This window comes from Aythya fuligula, chromosome 3 (assembly GCF_009819795.1).
Source record: "Aythya fuligula isolate bAytFul2 chromosome 3, bAytFul2.pri, whole genome shotgun sequence".
In the NCBI taxonomy this organism is placed as follows: domain Eukaryota; kingdom Metazoa; phylum Chordata; class Aves; order Anseriformes; family Anatidae; genus Aythya; species Aythya fuligula.
In genome coordinates, this window is record NC_045561.1 from 85,862,459 (window position 1) to 85,882,031 (window position 19,573).

Genomic DNA, 19,573 nt, shown 5'->3' on the forward strand with positions numbered 1-19,573 from the left:
TAATAAATATACATGTATTGTTATAACAGTTCTTTCAAAGGAATTGGCATTTGACTAAAATATTTGGCACATTAAATTCTGATCCCATATTCAAAACCAAATTATTTAAATAGGATTACAATTTTCATAAATATATATTCATGTATCTTCAGATGTCAGGTTTTGTTACAAATAAGCAAATAATTTAAATATCTGTTCATAGTTTGCAGGTCAAAGATACATGGGATGAAGTACAGAGTGGTAATTGTTCTGAGATCAAAAGAAAGGCATTAAAAAACTTTATTGAAATTTGTGCTCTGTTTTTAAAAGAACAAGATTTCAAGTGGTCTTTGTCTTTTTCTACATCAAAACAGTGTTATCTAAACATATATAATTATTATGTACAATTCTCTTGTTTTAAAGTGTCCCCTTGGTAATAGTTAATGAGAGCAACAGAAATGTATTAATTATGCCAAATATTTATTCCATGCTGCCATTACTCCTACTGGTAAATCTAGTGTGTACTGACCTTATTCATTGTATCCAGGACATTATGTAAGGGAAAAGTATGCATAATGTTGTTATGGACAGTACATCCCACACTTACACAGAATCAAAGTACTCTTTAAGACATTTTGTAGAATCTAACCAGTGATACAGACCAGATGGCAAACTTTCAGCATACAGTGTTTGCAGATTTCAGCTGAGCCCTCTAAGAAATCTTTCTGGATGTGAATGGACTTTCTACTCTCTATACATTTTAAAACACCATTGAGGATTTCTGTCAGATCTTCTCTTTAATTTTGAATTTGGCAACAAAGTGTAATGCCCAGAAACCTTTGGAAAACAGTGACAAAGGCTATGGTAAGTGCTTTTTTGTTGTTGTTTGTTTCAAGATTCAGATTTATATTATGGTACTAGGAAAAAAAAAAAAAAAAACTTTAGAAAAATAATTTTGAAGCTTAATTCAGTGGACACATTTATTCTGTTGTTTTCACTGATTTTCTACCTTCTCAGCACTTTATGAATGAAGACCCAAGGTCATGTATTCTGTTGTTAATGGTTATGCTGTTTGACTTGGATTTTCTAGAGATATATACTGATACATACATTTGTAGTATATAAATATATGTGTGCTGCATGACATTTTGTAAGTTTATTGCATTTAGAAAAAAAAAAGTAATTTATCTTCTATCTTATTTTTTAGGAAGTTATTTTTATTACTTTTATTGATCTCATGTATATATTTCTATAAGAAGAAAGAGGGCATACGACTGAATGTAAATTTTAGAGTTTAGAAAAAGTCGTTAAAAAAATGAAAAGGATACCATGCATTTTACATCTTATCCAGTTTTACAGTGAAAATGTCTAGAAACCATCTTTAAATGAAAGCTTAATCTGTAAAGGATGTTCAGGAAGCACTGTGTCACAGAGCATCAGATCTGTTCCCTCTATGATCTCTGTGGAGAACACATGGTGTAAGTGGAAAATAGAAAAGCTTCTGAATTATTTTTATGAGAAATAGGTATGGTTTGTTTTACCCACCTATTTTATATGGGGATCTAAGCCCCAAAGTGTTGATAACTCCTTAACAAAGGGCAATGAGAGATGGTTATTACTCATGTCTTCAGGACTGCATGAGAGAATGTCCGCTTCTAAGTAGTGGAAAGGAAAGAGGAAATGAACATGAAATGATCCACATGCCTAAATTTAGTGGAGTTACTAAAATGGGAGCTTTGCTGTGTAGTGGCACTGTGTTTGTGCGGTAAGTCTGAGAAAGTCAACATAATGCTGGTGGAATATTCTTAAATATATTCTTAATCTTATTTCCATCCAAATCTTAATATGCAAAAATGTTGCTTATTGTTCCAACTGATGACTATTTCTGAAAAGACGGCCCCATCTCAGAATATCTGAGGGTTGGCTTCTGGCTGGCTGGGAAGCTCTCTAGTAGAGACTGAGCTTTATGGAAGTAGCTGAAAGAACAGCTGTGAAAAAATGAAGGGTACTTCTTTACTGGTAAATTAAGCTGGTCCAAAATAATGGCCTCAGCACTGCCACATACAGTTAAATTGTTGGAGCAAGACCTGGTGACCCTGTAAGTGGTTTGTACCCACTAATACTTCCCTAGATAGTGCCTGGGAAAGGTTCAGGTTAGCACATGCCAGGGATGACTCCCACTAGGCAGAGTATTATCTACAGATTTAGCCAGGTGACGCCATAAGCCCAGACTCGGCGTAATGAAGCTGGTAAAATGGAGACATGTAAAGACTGGTATGAAAGGGTGTATTGCCAGAGGAGTCATATAAAACATCCAGTAGAATGAGAGCCCGTGTGGTTTATCTTGCTTTACACGGTACAGAACTATGCTCTGGCCATGTGCCCCTCTCCAGGCCATGTGCCCCATGGTCTGTTCTGCACTGGCTTTGAGGTGTGATCTCCACGGGTGGAGCATATATGTAAAATGTAAAGAGTTATAAATATATGATCAGATTATTTCTAGTGTTTGTCATGCGCCTTATGTTTTCTTTTGCTAAACGTCAAAATGTATTTACGTCAGAATGGGTGCTCTATATTTGCCCTGAGACTCTAAATAGTTAGCTATTTCTTGCTATAAATGCATAATAATAAGCTTTGAAATCTAAATGAATAAGCTTTTTCTTTTTTTTTTTTTTTTTAGAAAATAAGTTTATTTTAAACACTAACATCAGAACTGTGATAGTTTTGGTCACCAATTGCACAATTAGACCTCCTAAGTAACGAACTTCAGCAGTTTTCAAAAGAAATGAAGCCCTATGCCTCTAGGTGGTGTTATGTAGTCATTTAATAACTATGGAAAGGCATAGAAGGCTGACAATCTACACAGGTAATGTGAAAACCAGTATTACTGCACCACAATAAATCTTTCTTTTCCTTTCCTTTCCTTTCCTTTCCTTTCCTTTCCTTTCCTTTCCTTTCCTTTCCTTTCCTTTCCTTTCCTTTCCTTTCCTTTCCTTTCCTTTCCTTTCCTTTCCTTTCCTTTCCTTTCCTTTCCTTTCCTTTCCTTTCCTTTCCTTTCCTTTCCTTTCCTTTCCTTTCCTTTCCTTTCCTTTCCTTTCCTTTCCTTTCCTTTCCTTTCCTTTCCTTTCTTTTCTTTTTTCAAGTAGTAATAACGTTTTGTAATGGTATCACTGCAAGAGCAAGACATAAGATACAAAATTTCAATATTGTTTTTCTAACAGAATGCTAGTAATTGTTAGTTTATTAACTCAGATTAATATGCATTTAAAAGGATTTCTATGGAAAACGTAGTAATATTAAAAAAGTGGACAAATAACAAAGGCATTGTGAGTACAATGCACTCACACAGTGTAAGGCTTTTTCTGCAGTTCCTCCATTTGAATCCAGCCTTGACTTAGAGATGCAGATGGGTCTTGGTTAAAACCCTGGAGAGGAATAACTCCAAACCCTGATGATGTTCAACACTCATTTCCAGTTACAAATTTTGCAAATGTTCCCCATATTTAGAATGAGACCAGCTCCTGGAACCAATTACTCATGATCTTTAGTGTGCTTGGAATCCAGTCTCAGATCCAAAATTTGCAGCCTTAGTACGCTCTCTACCAAGAGTACTGTGGCCCTTGGGACTTTTTTTAACAAAGTCTATTCAGTCTACCAGTTGCTATGATGGCTTCATAATGAGAGAAAATATCCATGAGAAACTAGTTTTGTAATGCCTGAGATCTGCAGATAATGCATGTAAACCAGAGGATTGTCTTATTAGTAATGGCCCCAATTCTGACCAGACCTATAGCTGTTGTTGATTTACCTTTATAGATTAGGGCACATTTGGTTTTTAAATTTCTTGAGAAGTTTTATAAAAATCTGAGTTTTACCTATCTGTAAGTTTTGTTTATAGGTGCTTTAAGTTTCTTAAAAATTTCAAATTTCTGAAGTGTATTATTGAACAGATGAAACAACATTTACCTTGAGCAAACTGTGTAGTCCTTTTCCCCTTTACTAGATTAACGAGAGTTATGGTGAGGAAAAGGTAAGCTTTGCTTCAGTTCTTTGCTGTACCAGTAGGTCAGCATCTGGAAGCTACATTTCCAGATTTTAGGAGAGCCTACCTGTCAAGTCCATAACATGCACAGCCTGTCATAAGGTAAGAGGGCTTCAAGTATAAAGTTTTAGCTTGGAACCATGCCTAACAGTGTGGCTTCTTGAAGCCCAGGACTGTGCTAAGTGATATTGCTGAATGTCCCCATCAGTCTGTAACAATGTATGAAAGTACAGCTGGGACAGCCAGCTGCACATGGTGTGCTCAGTGCTGGGGCAGGAGAGTGGCAGTGACAGGACTATTGGTCCTTGAGATGCAGGTGCAGCAGTGGGAGAACCTGAAACTCCCGTCAAATGAAGATCATGCTGCATGTAAGGTACTTGACAGGTCTGCCAAAATAAAAGAGGTGTTCTCCAGTAGCACCTACAAAACAAGAAAGGAAGCTCTTGCTTTTAACATTTCCCACAGTTTTTGCTGCATGACATGTTTTTCTGAATGAAGGAGTCTTAATAACAGATAGAGCTTGGTGATGCATAGCTCATATGATGTGTTCGTAACGGTACTGGGATGAAGTGGAGAGATACATCAGTCTTCAATTCATGGTGGAAATCCTCCATTTGTGGTACTGGTGTCTTTCAGATCCAGAAGGCTGCCAAAATCGGCAGGCAGCTGTCTTAGAACCTGAGTAGGCAAATTCTTCACTTGATTAGTAGAAGAAGAAGGTTTCCATCCCATACGCTTTTAGTATTTGTCATTAGCATATGTGAGTAGAAGGTATAAAAGTATACATTATTGTGATTTTTTTTTATCTTTTTAGATTTAACCTAACAAAGTGTCATTCAAATGCAGGCATTAGAAATGTAACCTGTTCTTTCACCTGTTGCGCTCATTCGCTCTATGCATGATAATAGTGTAACATCTGTTCTATAGTGTACTGGGACATCTGCATACAAATATAGCTAATATAGTATCATAAGTCTGTCTGCTACTGACAGAACTATCTCTGAGGTAGTTTATTTTTCTTTGGGGGGGTTGTCTTTTTTTTTTTTCCCCTTGGTACCCACTGAATATGATTTACGTTCTTTATAAAGATCTGATGTAAATAAGGCTTGGATTTGATTAATAAAACTTCTCTGAGATAACCAGGATGCTTTCAAGAGGTTTTAGTGTTTTGTTCTAGGCCCTTCCTTGTTTATACTGGCTTCGGCTGTTGTAAGCATGACCACAGAGATAGTTTACTTCAAGTTCAAGTAGAAATGTTGGGTTAAAATTTGGAGAAAAGCATTACTAACTTGGCTAAATGCATTTGTTCCAGAGGTATGTCTCTCTATTCACCCTTAGTCAAGAGTCTCAGCAGTCTTCATTATCTGTGGCATACTGTTCTGGTGAAACAGAAGAACTGAAGAAAAAATGAAAAACACAGGGCCACTAAATGTAATGAAAATGGAGAAAGCCCATGAACAGAAAATTAGCTGTTTGAAATAGCTGCTGAAATGAAAACTTCAAGTTTGTGACAGAAATAAAATTGTGGTTTTTTTTTTTTTTTTGGAGAAGGCAGATACCTGGGATCTAGAAGCAATAGCTAAGACAGCAAGGGTGAACATTGTATTGTCGAATTTCAGACATCAGAGAGATTTGATTTAGTCTCACCATTTTACCAGTGGAGAGAAATAAATAATTCTAGGGAGTGATTTCACTGGCTGTGTTAGTAAGAGAAGAACCACACTTTAGAAATGCTTGTTTCTCTCGACACCATGGGGAGTCTGGATAGCTGGCTCAAAAGCATTCATGAGCACTATAGATTTCTATATTAGTACAGCTGAATCCCATGCTGAACATAATGTGTATGATCCATAGTGTGGATATCACAATGATGGGCAAGTTCGCTAACAGCTGAAGTGAGAGTGTGAGTTAAAGAGGCTCCTGCCCCTGCTTGCCTCTCCTTTCTTTAGAAAATCCTCTGGTTTCAGATGCAAAACTCTCTTAAACCAATAGGTGTTTGGTACCAAATGAATAAACTTGGGAAAATTTTTATATACTATTTGCTAACATCTTTCTTCTTGCAGTATAATGCATAGTTATCTCAAGCTCCTTATGGATGTGTTTTCCTTCCATTTATGTGAAGTTCATTGGCTGAAGCCCACAATTACAAAAAGTCCTCCTAACACTGGACTATCTAGTCTGAAGTGTCCTGTCTTCGATTATCAGCTTTCTCAGAGTCATACTCCTTCTATGAAGAACAATTGTTGGACTACTTCTGACCAGTAAAAGTGTTGCATTTTTATGTAGCCACTACCAGTATCTTGAATTAGTCCCAGAGCAGTGGGGCAGAGTTGGAGCAATATTTTCATATTATAATATATTGAAAGGTTGCAATATATCGTTTGTTACACTGATGGAGTTATACAAATAACAGAAGCTAATTGTGGAAGCGCCATGCTGTTGTGTTTGTTTGTTTGTTTGTTTGTTTGTTAACAAACAGTGCATTACTGAGGTGTTCCATAGAAAGAATGAGAAGACTGGGAAGGTGTGGGCAGTCCAGGAGAATGGGTATCACCATAATTCCATTTTTTTCTGAAGGTCAGGTGAAGGCTGACTTAATTTGATGGCAGCTGAACAGAAAACAAACCTGCTTACATTCCAGAGGAGTTAATTCAATGATTGTGGTGAAGTCAAAGAAGAGGAACTTGGGAGGGTTTGTTCGTTAGGGATTTCTTGGAACAACATTCCTTTTATATGCTTTAACTCATTTATTTTTATCCTAATCAAACAATATAGGAAAAAAAGGTCTTTTGTTTTTGAAGTTGTTATTTATTGTTTATTTATTGTTATTTATTGTTTGCTATATAAATATTGTGCTTACTTGGTTGTAACAAGCAGATAATTTCATAATATTTGTAGATTTATAATTTGCAAAAATAATGATGTTGGAGTATTTAATGAAACTATGAATAATTTATTCTGCTGCTTTCTCTTGTACTTATTCATTAAAGAAACCTGAGGCAAGATCTGGGATGTCAGAAATATTTACATAAAGAACAGGGAGATGTTCATATTCACTTCCATAAATGCATTTAAAGTTTATTTGACCCATATATGTTTGGGCTGAATTTATTTATTTATTTATTTATTTATTTATTTATTTATTTATTTGTCTTTTGTGGAATCTCTCAGAAGTACAGGTCTTATTTTTGGAGTAGCCTGTTTTTCTATTTATTCTTGTAATGTATCCAGGAAACAAATCTGGGATAGAATAAAAGGACATGCACTAGCTAGGATTAAAGGGAAAAACAAACAAACAAACAAAAAACCAGGTATGATCAATTGTAACAAAAATGTGACTAACAAGTCAGAAGATATTCACTAAATTCACTATTCTATCCATGACTTAATGACAGTAATGGAAGGACCTCTTCCCACTGTGCCTCTGTAAAGGTTTTACTGAATTTGTTGGAGAAGATCTCAAAGTAAGAAAATACGGCTCCTCACTGGGATGTGAGTCCCTTTCTCTTTAGGATGCAGTGTCTTCCTGCCTGTGACTAGTCCTGCCTGTGTCCTTTCCATCAGGGTGGAGGCTCTCTTGCTTTGTGCCATCAAATGGTGATTGTAATTTCAGACCTTGGCCATCTTTTGTAGTCGACGTGAGTTGATTACACTTGACTACTGGTAAATTCCTTACAGTCAAGAGGATAAATGTGCAGCAGGCATCTGGTCAGGAGCTGTGACTTTTCCTACCATCCTAACAAAACTTCTCGTATGCAGCTCTGGCTCTATACCCACCTCATTTTCACCTCTTGCATCCTGATAACTTGAGATGTTAACCCAGTAGCCCAGGAGTATCACATCAAAAGGTTGCCAGCTGCTCCCAAATACAGTATTTGTCCAGGTTCACTTTGTCATCAGTTCTAGGTCTTTGTGGGACAAGCAAGGCCTGTGATAAGCTGCTGTACCAGGCAGGTCCTCTTTTCAGCTCCTCTGACTCTGTGCTTCTGCCTGGTGTACTCTGGTATTCCAAGGGCCTGCTCCAAACATGCTGACCAGCAAATGCAAAACAGTTATTTTCTTTGTTTTTCTCTGTATTTTTCCCTGTACTCCCTGAAGGATGGCAAAGAGTATTTCTTCCACAGTTTAACACAGTGATTGGGGTGAGCAAGTGAATGACAAAATGCTCATATGTGCAGGAACAGAAGGAAAGAATATAAATTGCCTACCCAACACCTTTACTACACATAGGGATACAATGTCCCTGCCTCTCTTGTTCCCTTCCAAAAGAAAATGCTCCGAAGACACAAAATTCATGCAATATTTTGTACTTTTAGAAATGAATGTTGCCCCCAGACAGGTCTCAATATCTGAGTTAAAGGCTTAAGTGAAGCTGGAGTGATTATAGAAAGCTGCTTTCTACTTCAGTGTAGTAACTGGCTTCAATTTCAATCAGCACAGAAAACCATTTAAAATCCAATTCTATTTTATTATTTCTTACCATATTTCTGTTCTGGTATTACAACAGACCATGAATATTTCTTGTTTTAATTGCTTTGAAAGTCCATTTACATATTTGGAGGCAAACAGTTTTTTTTTTTTTTTTTTTTTTTTAATATACATCTTTCTATATAAATGTATCAAAATAATTGAATCACATGTTTGTAGGCAAAGGCCTGCCTTGCTGGCTGTCTCTTGCCTTATGTTAAAGTCCCTGGCTTTGTTATGAATGCCAGAAATGAACCTCAGTGCAGGTGAAGGCTTGGAACTCATATACATACTGAAGAGTGTTTATTTTTCTTGGACTTGGAGAGATGTATATTTAACAATGTCCGTCAGCTGGCACTATAAACCAAACAGAATAGTCATATATATGTCTTGTTAGGTTCTTAGACTGCCCTCATTACTGAAATTTCCTTATTTATGCTACAATACATTGAGCAATATCTATCCCAGCTCTTCAATTGTTTGTTTTTTTTTTTTTTTTTTGTCAGCATTAGGACATTTTTCTCTTTTCTTCCCTGTCCTGGTTGGTTGGTTTGCTTGTTTCCCTTCTGGGCTTTTGCTTTTTGCTCAACAGAGAAGGTACAATTCCTACTGGTATTTAAGGTGAAGGATGCAGAGCTCTCTTTATCAGATTTTTTCTCCTTTTTTGACAACCAAGCTATTTGTTTGGTTTCTCTGCTTTATAGTGCACTAAAACTCTATGTGACAAACCAGCCGTATCCTTCAGCTACAGCAGAATTAATCTTGTCTTTAGGTTTTCAGGTTCTGCTTCAGCACTTTGTTACCCTCTGTTGAGAATGATTTATTTCACTTGTTTTGCAATGTTTTTCTGATTTGTCTTGTTTTTAACTTAGAATGGTCATGTAGTTCTATTCTGCTTGAGTTAATTCTCAGATATGTCACCATGGTCTGGTGAGTATTAGCTTTTTTTATCTATTGATTGTTTTCTTGAAGGCTAAACTGTCCCTAGAAGAGTCTTAGTGATGGTCTCTTGGAGATCTGTTACCTGCTGGAAATATTTTATGTTGCAATCCATCACACGTGTAACACTAAAAAACAAACAATGCAGAAGCCCTTAGTGGATGATGTGGCGGGCATCCTTTTGACAGAAATACAAAAGAATAATTTGAGATTCATGAGTGTCTTCTTGACGTTCTAGAAAGATTTGCTTAGGCCTGAGGGAGAAAGAAAACCAGCTTCATATGGAAGAGTTGTGGGAAAAACATGACAATATAAAGTAAATGTAAATTTGTAAAGGTATATATGTGGGAGGGAAGTTCAAAACACAGATCTTGGCTTCCTGCCTCCTGTAAAAGGAGAAATGTGAGGGCAATATTTGCCAAAAATAAATAAATAAATAAAATAAATCTGTTTCTTGTTAAGGAAATCTTAGGCTTAAAATAGATTCTAGGGATAATACAACATACTCCGTGTATCAGCTCTGAATATATAATTGAATCATGAAACTCCTCAGTATCATTTAATTATGCAGTTCAAGAGATTCTTTGGACTTTTCTTAGAAAAACACTGACTTTCAAAGACTGTGCTCTTCAGCATTGGAAGACCTGTGTCACTTAAATCACCAGGAGAGTGCTATCAGTTTGAGCAATCAGCAGTGCAGCTTGCTGCTTGACCCTCTTTTATTTGGCAATGTACTAACCATAAAGACTTAGATCTTGACATACAAGAAGTCTTGAAAACATAAAAATGACCGTAACTGTAGGAATTGCTGGGAAAAAAAATTTGTCTGCTTTATTTGCTTTCTAGTAAAAAACAAACAAACAAAAAAAACACCTTTGATTTTTGAAAATACTACATTCACATAAAATAAGCACATGAAAAATACTATTAGATATATTCAAGACATTAATATAAATTATTACTCTATAAAAATGATAAATATAAAATGAAATATAAAATGTGGAATTGTGCTAGAAATCAGATTCTTCTGACATTACTTAATCACAAAGGAGTGTTTAATCTTATCTGGAAGATGAAACAATTCACTGTGCATCAACTCTGATTGTACACCTAACTTCATGACTGATTTAGGTGAGACAAAATCTGCTCTGATGTGCTACTGTTCATTTTGTGTGCTGACTCCATCCTTGGAGGTACTCAAAGCCATCTGGACATGGTGCTGGGCAGTCTGCTTAGGGCCAATTTGCTTCAGCAGGAGGATTGGAAGATGACCTCCAGAGGTTCCTCAGAGTCTCAACCATTCTGTGATTCTCTGCCATTTTACATAAATAAATTAATAAATATTGCAAATAAAAAGTAGCAATATTTGTAAAGAGAAATGTGGCCTAATAAAGCAAATAATATAATTTGTGTATAATTTTCTTGAGCCAGTAGTAGCTCTGGCCTCTGGATTCTCTGCTCAACCTTCTCTGTTCTGGTATGCTTTTGAGTACTGAAAGATGGGATACTCAGGAGTAAGCTGGATGTAGAGCTACCTAAATAATCCTGATAATAAAAAGGAAGAAAACCTACATGGCTAGCAATGGTAATTGAGGTTGACCTGGTGTTTACCTCCTTCTGTTGAGGTTGCTTATATCCTGAAAGCCAATAGTTTACAGGATACAGAATGTTTAAAGTATTCCCTCAGATTGTCTCCATTTCAGTTTCCAGGCAGAGATGCCTTGCTAGGCTTTCTGCAAGTGCTCATGCTACCACTGGCTCAGGTTCCACTCTGTATCCCAACTTTTGACTTCTGCACCATGCAGTTACTTATTTCCCTATTGCACAGGGATTCCCCATATCATCTCCCATCATACTATTTTGGTTTCTCTGAAAAAATTTTTATTTACAAGGGCTGTGAGGAAACTCTAGTCACTTCTTCTAACTTGCAGGGTTTTTCTTCTTGGTAATTTGCATAAGTAGGCAGGTATTGGACAGCAGTCCAGTGAGATTATCAGAGGTGCGTTCTAGGTTTTAGCAATTGTATTGTCAATTGTTCTAGGTTTTTCTAAGCAATTGTATTGTCAATATATATGGAAGAAAAGGGACATATTTAATAGTTTGCTATTTAGCACTATGAACATATCACCGAATCTCTGAATGGCTGAGGTTGGCAGGGCCCTCTGGAGACCACCTGCCCCAAACCCTGCTCAAACAGGGCCATCCAGAGCAGACTGCCCAGGCCCAAGCCCAGGCCCAAGTGGCTCTTGAAGATCACCAAGGAGGAATCTCTGGACAGCCTGTGCCAGGGCTCAGTCAGTGAAGTGCTTCCTGATATTCAGAGGAAACCTCCTGTGTTCAAGCTTGTGCCCATTGCCTCTTGTCCTGGCACTGGGCACCACTGAAAAGAGCCTGGCTCCATCCTCTCTGCACCCTCCCTTCAGTTGGTGACATCCTCCCTGAGTCTCCTCTTATCCAGGCTGAACAGTGCGGGCTCTCTCAGCCTCTCCTCAAAGAGTTTCATCATCTTGGTGGCTTTTTTTTTTTTTTTTTAATAAAATTCCTATTGTGATCTTCCTGTTAAAATTCTGCTATCTAAATTCTCTTGCTCTCTTCCCGTGGTCAATAAAAAAGGCAAAACAATTCTTTTCTAATGCACCCAAGTGAACTGTGCTCATAAAGAACTGTCCTCAACACTGCTGCTTAAAAACAAGGCATTCAAAAAGACTATTTCATTTTCGAGTATCACTGGCAAACTGTGTCTGCATGCAAATGAGTGGAACAGCAATTTAACTGAGCCTTCCTCATTATTGTTTACCAAATTCTTAAATAATAGGAAATAGAAAGGAGTGCTTCAGAAGACTCCTCTTCCCCGCACTCTGAAAGTAAAACCACAAAGTGTAATTTATGGCAAATGTACAGTGATACCTCAAGAACAAGGCCTGTTGTTTGCTGAGCAGTTTGATAGAAGTAAGCTGGCTTGCATGTATCTTCCTCTTCTTTATATTTCAAGCATCAGGTCTTTGATACTTTGTGGAGAATATAATCTTGGATTTCAAAGCCTTGCTTCCACCCCCTTGCAGAGATATTCTTCAAGCATGGATTTGTGCCTGACGCTAAATACTTTATCCCTTCCCTCTTATTTTCCTTAGTGCGTGCAATTTAGTCTTGCAAATGACTATCTTTGAGAGGTGTATGTGGCCGCTTTGGTAACTGCACTGGAGACAGATCTTCATGAAAAAGGTAGTTGGACTGTAATTTACGTCTGGAGTGCATTGGTGGCTCATCCCTGGGGCAAAATTAGGAAAGGCTGTTCCTGTCAGCCGACCCTTTCCTTGCTACAGAGGTCCAGGTGGGTACAAATTTTGAATCTCATGGGCTGCTTACATGTGTTTGAGCCACTCCTTTCTCCTCAGCAATTGAAGCTCTACAGATCCACAGATAACGTAGTAACAGTCTTGGGCTTCTGTGAACAAAATCTGTGGGAGTATTAATGATATAAGAGGCTTAGCTTAAAATGCCTTAAGTAAACTAGGTATGACCAGTCAGCACTTGACCTAACAGGTGTACGTGGAACTGAGCTGGTGAGAGAAAGCAGTGTGGTGTGGAAAATGCAACTACAGCCTGGGGATGTGCAGTGGAAGCAGCTTCCCTCAGCCCGCAGGAAACACAGCCAGGGAACAACGGTTGCTGCTGAAATGGCTGCAAGGAAAACAGCCCCTTCCTGGTCCTCTCCCACCGTCTCCCCTGAATTACCCCTAATGTGCAGATAGGTGGCACTGTGTTCTTGGAGATGTCAAAAGCAGAACTTCCCTCCTATGAGCAGCCCGGAGAGCATGGCACTGTTTGCAAGGACAGAGGTGCTGTTCTTGGCGATCGAGTCCTTGGGTGCTGCAGCTTTAATAATGCGTATCAGATTATTATTATTTTTTAATTAAATAAATACTTCTGGGCTACGTATTTCTTGTTAAATATTCATAGTTTACAAAGACTGCTATGTATCACCCCATACTGCTGCATTTCATTTGAAGATAATGCATTCATAGAGAGGGGAGAGTTCTGGTAAAAACTGCATTTACTGCAGAGGGATCTTACCAAGTTGTGATGATATCTGTACTGCTACACAATTGCAATGAGGGAATTACATCTGTTTGATAACGAGTTTTCCTACAAGCTGCTTGAACTAACGAAGGCAGTGCAGCAGAATTGAAGCCTTCTTAAAGACAAATGGCCAGGCCCTTCAGTGGTTGATCTGATCAGCTGTTGATCTGACAGTAACAAAGCTACGGTTTTCTGGTTCACAGCTTGTTAGATTTTTGAAAAGCTTGAGATGCTAAGGGGGTTGAACACAGTTAAGCTGAACTGCAGGATAAGGATGTTTTACTTGGTCATCTTCCATTAAAAGTGTAAGTGAAGTTTGTGTTTGTTTCATTAAAAGCAAATGTTTATAAGATTTTTCACGTGTGCTACCAACAATTACCACTGGCAGTCGATACCTTCGTGTTTCTTTCCAAGTGTTTTTTCACATAAATTTGCTTCAGACTAGTAGTAAATGGAAGGTGATATTTAGATTACATTACAGTAATTGGTAACAAATCTGTTGGATTCCCTTCAGGGATGAACAACACACAGACAAATCTTGAGAAAATACAGGACTACTGTTATTCAGTGGGATTATTCATGAAACATATTCTAGGTATCTTTTCATGGAAATATTTAATCCTCAAAATAGTATTCTATTTTTATCTAAATTTATCTGAATTTATCCATATTTATCTCATTGATAATCTTATGTCACAGGCTTACCCAGGTAGGGTGCTTGTTTAATTGCTTGATTATTTTTTAACAACTGTATGCAATTTGAGTGTGTCCTATCATAATATGCAAATATCTGCTAAGGGACAGTGAAAACTTCACGGAATTTAGTCTATAAGAGAGAAGGCTCAGAACCAACTTGATTTTTAATAACCTGCATAGGAAGAAATGGTTTAGAATTTCATTCTGTGATTCAAGGACATCTGTGCACTGTTTCCAAGGGGGTCACAGAAAAATCAGGATACGCAAGGTTAGCTCCTGTATACTTGAACTTTTTCTGCAGGTGTTTTAATCTCCACAGGAAATTTTTTAGGATTCCAGAAATTGAGAGAAGCTGAAGGCTACTGTCTAGCCATTGAATGGGCCGGGAGCTAACGTCAGCTAATAGCAAACTGGAAATAAATTGCAAAGTTTTGGTTTGCTTGAAATAGTAAGAGTAATTAGATGTTCTGGGTGCCCCATCCCTGCATATGTTCAAGGCTAGGCTGGATGGGGCTTTGAGCAACCTGGTCTAGTGGAAGGTGTTCCTGCCCATGGCAGGGGGTTGGAATTAGATGATCTTTAAGGTCCCTTCCAGTCCAAGCCATTCTGTGATTCCATGATTCTATGTTGAGTTGGCAGATTGTCCATATTTGCTTTATATAATCTTTCTGAAGGATGTGCTTTAATTCACTGCAAGTTGCTTCTTTGCTTGAGGAAAATTCCCCTGCCTTTCCTGTGTAGGAGGCAATATTAGATTATCAAAGTAGCTTATTCTGGCCTTAGAAGCAATTAATCCATGCTCAGCTCATTTTTATCAGTCTTTGAGCAAGTTACATACCACTCCTGGGGTGTGGCAGCGGAGCAAATAAGATGATTTGCTCTATTTCCAGAGACCTGACTTGGCACTTTCCTCCAGATTTAGGCTTCAGGCTGTCTCCATTTGACCCAGCTGTTAGCAAGTGCCAGGTTTTGGAGCTTCAGACTCAAGTGTCCAATTCTGATACAAATCTTATCACTATTTTTCCTGTCATTTGTCATAAACAGTGTTGAGCCCCTCTAAGTCTGATGGGCCATCTGACATTTTTGGTGTGGTTGTCTGTCTGACTGTAGTGATCTCAGAATTATGCCTATTTCATAATGAGAAGACTTATGAAATGCTGATATTTTTGTTGGCAAAATGCAAAAATATCAAATTTAAAACAACTGAAATGCCCAAGCATTTTAACATGTTTCTTTAATTAAAATATTTTTAAAAGAAATTATTTCTGAAGAAAAAAATATAGATCAAGACATCATATGAAGAAACAAAATGAAAGACACCCTATTTTTATCTCACTGATAAAGCATGAAAAACTGTTACAGGAAAGATTATAAAACTCCAGTAAGAGTTCCTGGAAATTTGTAGCTGTGGCAAGGATCTTATGTCACTGATTTTTTAGATATATGTGATGTGTTTACAACAAATAAAATTAAGATTAATGCAGATGTCAAACAAACAAACAAACAAACAAAAAAAAAACAACACAAAAAACAGGGAGTAAAAAGGTTTAAGGGAAATAAAAATAGCAGTGTTAATTACACAATTCACTTTTAAATTACACCTAGGAAAATAATTTATGTATCTGGGAAAATATTTGAATTGGGGGATATCACAAAGTTTTATTAGTTTAATTAGTTTGGCAAGATTATAAAACAGACAACTAAATGAAATCTATGAACTAGGTGGCAGAAATGTTTTATTCTTTGGTTCTAAAAAAGCAGGTGCTTGAGCTGAGGATATAGAAGATCTAATATCTAAAAAGCAATATCAGTTTTATGAGGTGACAATAGTATCTGGAAAAGCAGAAAAAAATACCTTGCCTTCTCAAAATATAAATCTGAGGGGATGCAGCCAAGATCAGGTTAATCAAAATATGATCAACCACCCTCCCTGCCAGTTACACTGTAAAGCTGAAACAAAGGTAAAAGTAGCAGCGCAATCTAAAATAATACTGCTCTTATGGAAGTGAACAAAAGTCTTATAAAACCAGGGTGTCAGAAGATCCTTCAAGCAAATAAAAAAATATTTTTTTTAGAAATTAAAATACTAATGACTCCTTACCCTTCAATGAAGAGCCTTCTGTACTCTTCAGTACACTTCAATGAGGAGCAAAGTAATGAATAACTGACTGTAGTTGCTCTCACAAAATTTTACCCATAGTAGAGCTTCTCTGAACATACATTTCTGAAGAAACCCTAAACCCACTTGGATAATTTGTTTCTGGTACATTGGGCCAGTTAATTATGATGTACAATATTTGAGAAGAGAAAAGGTATAAGGCACTGACTCTGGATTCCCCCATGGCTTTAGAGAATGAGATGAAGTTATTCACTGCAGTGATGGACAGTTGAAATAAAAATTATATAGTAATGCTATATACATTATATATATAGCATATATAAATATATAAATATATATAGTAATGTATATTTTCCAGAATGAGGTTATTTACAGATATTTTCAAGTCAGGTGGGACCCGTACAGTCAGAAGACATCTGTTTTGATCTTGTCAACAACTGCTGGTAATTTCTGCCTCAAACCACAGGTTTCTCTGGAGCAGCTCAGGACATATTTTCTGTTTCATATTTTCTTCTGTTTTCTAGTGAAGTTGGTACAGAGAAATAGGACAGTGTGAACATTGGCAATCCCTTTTCTACATTTGTGACTAACATGATATCCAGAGATGGCAACATGTCCTGAACTCTCTAGGGCTACATTTGGTCCCCTTTGTCTTGTGTGGCTCTGGCCTTTGGTGTTTTGTTGGAAACAATGCTGAGAGCTTCAGCTTTGGGAGTATTTACATTGGACTCCAGTATCCTGGCTGCTTAATTAGGAGATATCACACTTTCTAGACTTAGTTGTAGGATGATGGTGTAAGTTGACGCTAAGACCTCATGTAGGATGTCAAACTAAAAAGTCTCTTCTGTGGTTCAGTTTCTTATCTTACTATTCTCCAGCCTTCCCAGCCTATGTTTTATAATTATAGTTTCTCTCAAAGCAGTAAGAAAAATACATACATACACATAACAATGTAAACCAATGTAAACCATTTTTATACCACACAAAGTTAGAAGTTTTACACTTTCAAGAATTGCACTGTTATCTATGCTGTAAGTGCTTGTATTTTCTTTGATTTCCATTTTTGCCATTTTTTTTCTTCTGAAATTCCCACTGTTTTATAGGAGAAATATTTATGGGGCACAGCTGGGGAGTATGATTGCAAGTGTAGAAGAATGAGCAGACTTGCATCAGCAGGCCACTGTTGAAACCCACCCACAAGGGCTGGCAGCAGAGATTGCCTCCTAAGAAGTTGCATTGTTTTCCACTCAGTGAATATGCCACTAACTAATGGGAGAGAAATGTTGAGAATCACTCAGTTTCTCTGAGATTTATGAGCTTAGTTAATTGTTTTCTTTGCCTAATTTGTTGTAGATGAATGGATAAAGTACTATTAATATTGACCTTTGAGCAAGAAGTTAAGGCCAGAATAGTCAAAAAGTTACTCATCTGCTTGGAATACCTCAATTTTGTACCATAGAACAAAATCACATGGTCTTTTTAGAATGTGGATGTACGTAACTCACTTCAGTTCAAAGTGGAAGTATGTAACACCATGCTTTGTGCCAATATATTATCTGTTCCTACAATAAACTTCCAAATAGCTGTTTCTATAAAATAGAGTGTTTATATTTTTGTACATTCTAGATACTCTGTCCAAGTTAAATATTTAAATGAACAACATGAAATTAGTATTTATTACTTGGTCTCCAAAATAAAATGTATTTGATACAATGGAAGCATTTGGGACATTTATAAATCTACCATCAACGTCTAAATATCAGTTACTTGACATAATACCTTGTATTTACTACATGTTCTCTTTATAAGCTCAGTGGGAATGGGAGTCTTCCTTCACTGTTCCTTCCTTGTTTAGAAAATATCACAGCTCAAGCAGAATGTAAGCCTGTCTCATTATGGAGATGGGTTTAGAGCACCAAGGTACAGCTAATACTACAGCTCCATCCCATGAGGGCTTGTGCTCACCCCTTGGCATCTCATATAGTTATACCCAGTTACATGTTGAAATCAGCACAAAGAGCACGATACCTCTCTGCTTCCCCCCTACTATCTGTGCAGTGACCCAGCATCACCAAAGGGTATTATGATTTGCGTGAATCTCCTGCTTTTTCTCTGAACGGATGACATGTCTCCAGGTACAAAAATGGATGCGTAATTTTTTAATTGTTTTTCTACCTTTTTCTTTCCTTTCTTCTTTCTTTCCTGCCTCTTCATCTAACCGTAGGTGAATATTGCAAATTGTCACTGGGGTAAAGCTTTCCAAGAGGCCCATTTTGCATTTCACTCTGAAGCACAGCTCGGGTCTGAACAGAGTTGTTAGGGTAAGAAATATTCTTTGCCAGAGACATTTCCAGGGGCTGTTCTGCCATGAATTGGTAGAACTTCACTCCAGAGTCTGAGACTGCGAAGTCTTTGGAGAACGTTGATATGTGGTGGTTTGTGGGCTGAAAAGCTGCCCAATGGTACTCCTGGTTGGTTGATTTGGAGACATGGCTTGGAATTAGCATCAAATAGATTCAGAAGCAAGTGTGGATACACAAAAACATATGCAACGTATCAAGTGATGTGTTCCTAATACTCCTTCTTGCCTGCTTCATATCAAGCAAATCAAGGTTTGTGTGGCTTTCCTTTTCTTCTTCAATGAGAGTTAGAGACAGAGTAGTGAAGCTCTTGGTCCTGGGGAAAAAGGTTGTATTTGGAATAAACATCACGCTGAAAACTTTCCAGCCTAAACCTTTCATTAATTTCCCTGTGTCATCTTAACAAATTTAAACTCTGTAAAAATTATGCTGCAAGAAGTTCTCCCCACGTGTAATTTTTCTTCAAGTGAAGTGCATACCTTTCAAATTATAAACTTCCTACATGTCCTAGGAAAATCCTCACTGTATAAATAATTGAACTCATCTGCTGTGAACACAAGTATTCTTTCTCTAGCGGTCTAAAATATATGCCTAAATACACATCTTGTTCTTAGTGCTTTAAATAGTAATTACTCCTGTGAAGTCACTGGAAGCCCTTAAAAGGATTTGACGGTTTCCTCGCAACCTTTCAGTGAATGTAGTAGCTGGGCTGTGCAGTGCTACATCCACTGATAATTCAGCAGCTGAGGAACTCAGCAAAGCCTGATCCAAACTTCTCAGCTGTTGACAGGCTTGACTTGCTGAGAACACTGGTTAAATATAGCACAAGCGAGCTGAGCTCAACAAAGTCATTGCTGTAACACTGTGTGAAGAGACCAGAAGAGGGGAAAT

At 37.4% G+C, this 19,573-nt stretch overlaps 1 protein-coding gene across 5 annotated transcripts in view; it reads left to right on the forward strand.

Moving 5' to 3' along the window:
• The first annotated feature begins 617 nt into the window (after nucleotides 1–617).
• Nucleotides 618–19,573, forward strand: part of FILIP1 (filamin A interacting protein 1) — a 121,999-nt gene continuing 103,043 nt past the window's right edge. For 2 of the 5 annotated variants that reach the window (XM_032184386.1, XM_032184382.1), the window contains exon 1: nucleotides 618–843. In XM_032184386.1, coding sequence (XP_032040277.1) covers nucleotides 805–843 — 39 coding nt within the window. In that variant the 5' untranslated portion in view covers nucleotides 618–804. The remainder of the gene's footprint in view (nucleotides 844–19,573) is intronic. The other 3 variants (XM_032184384.1, XM_032184383.1, XM_032184385.1) reach the window with 2 other exon arrangements.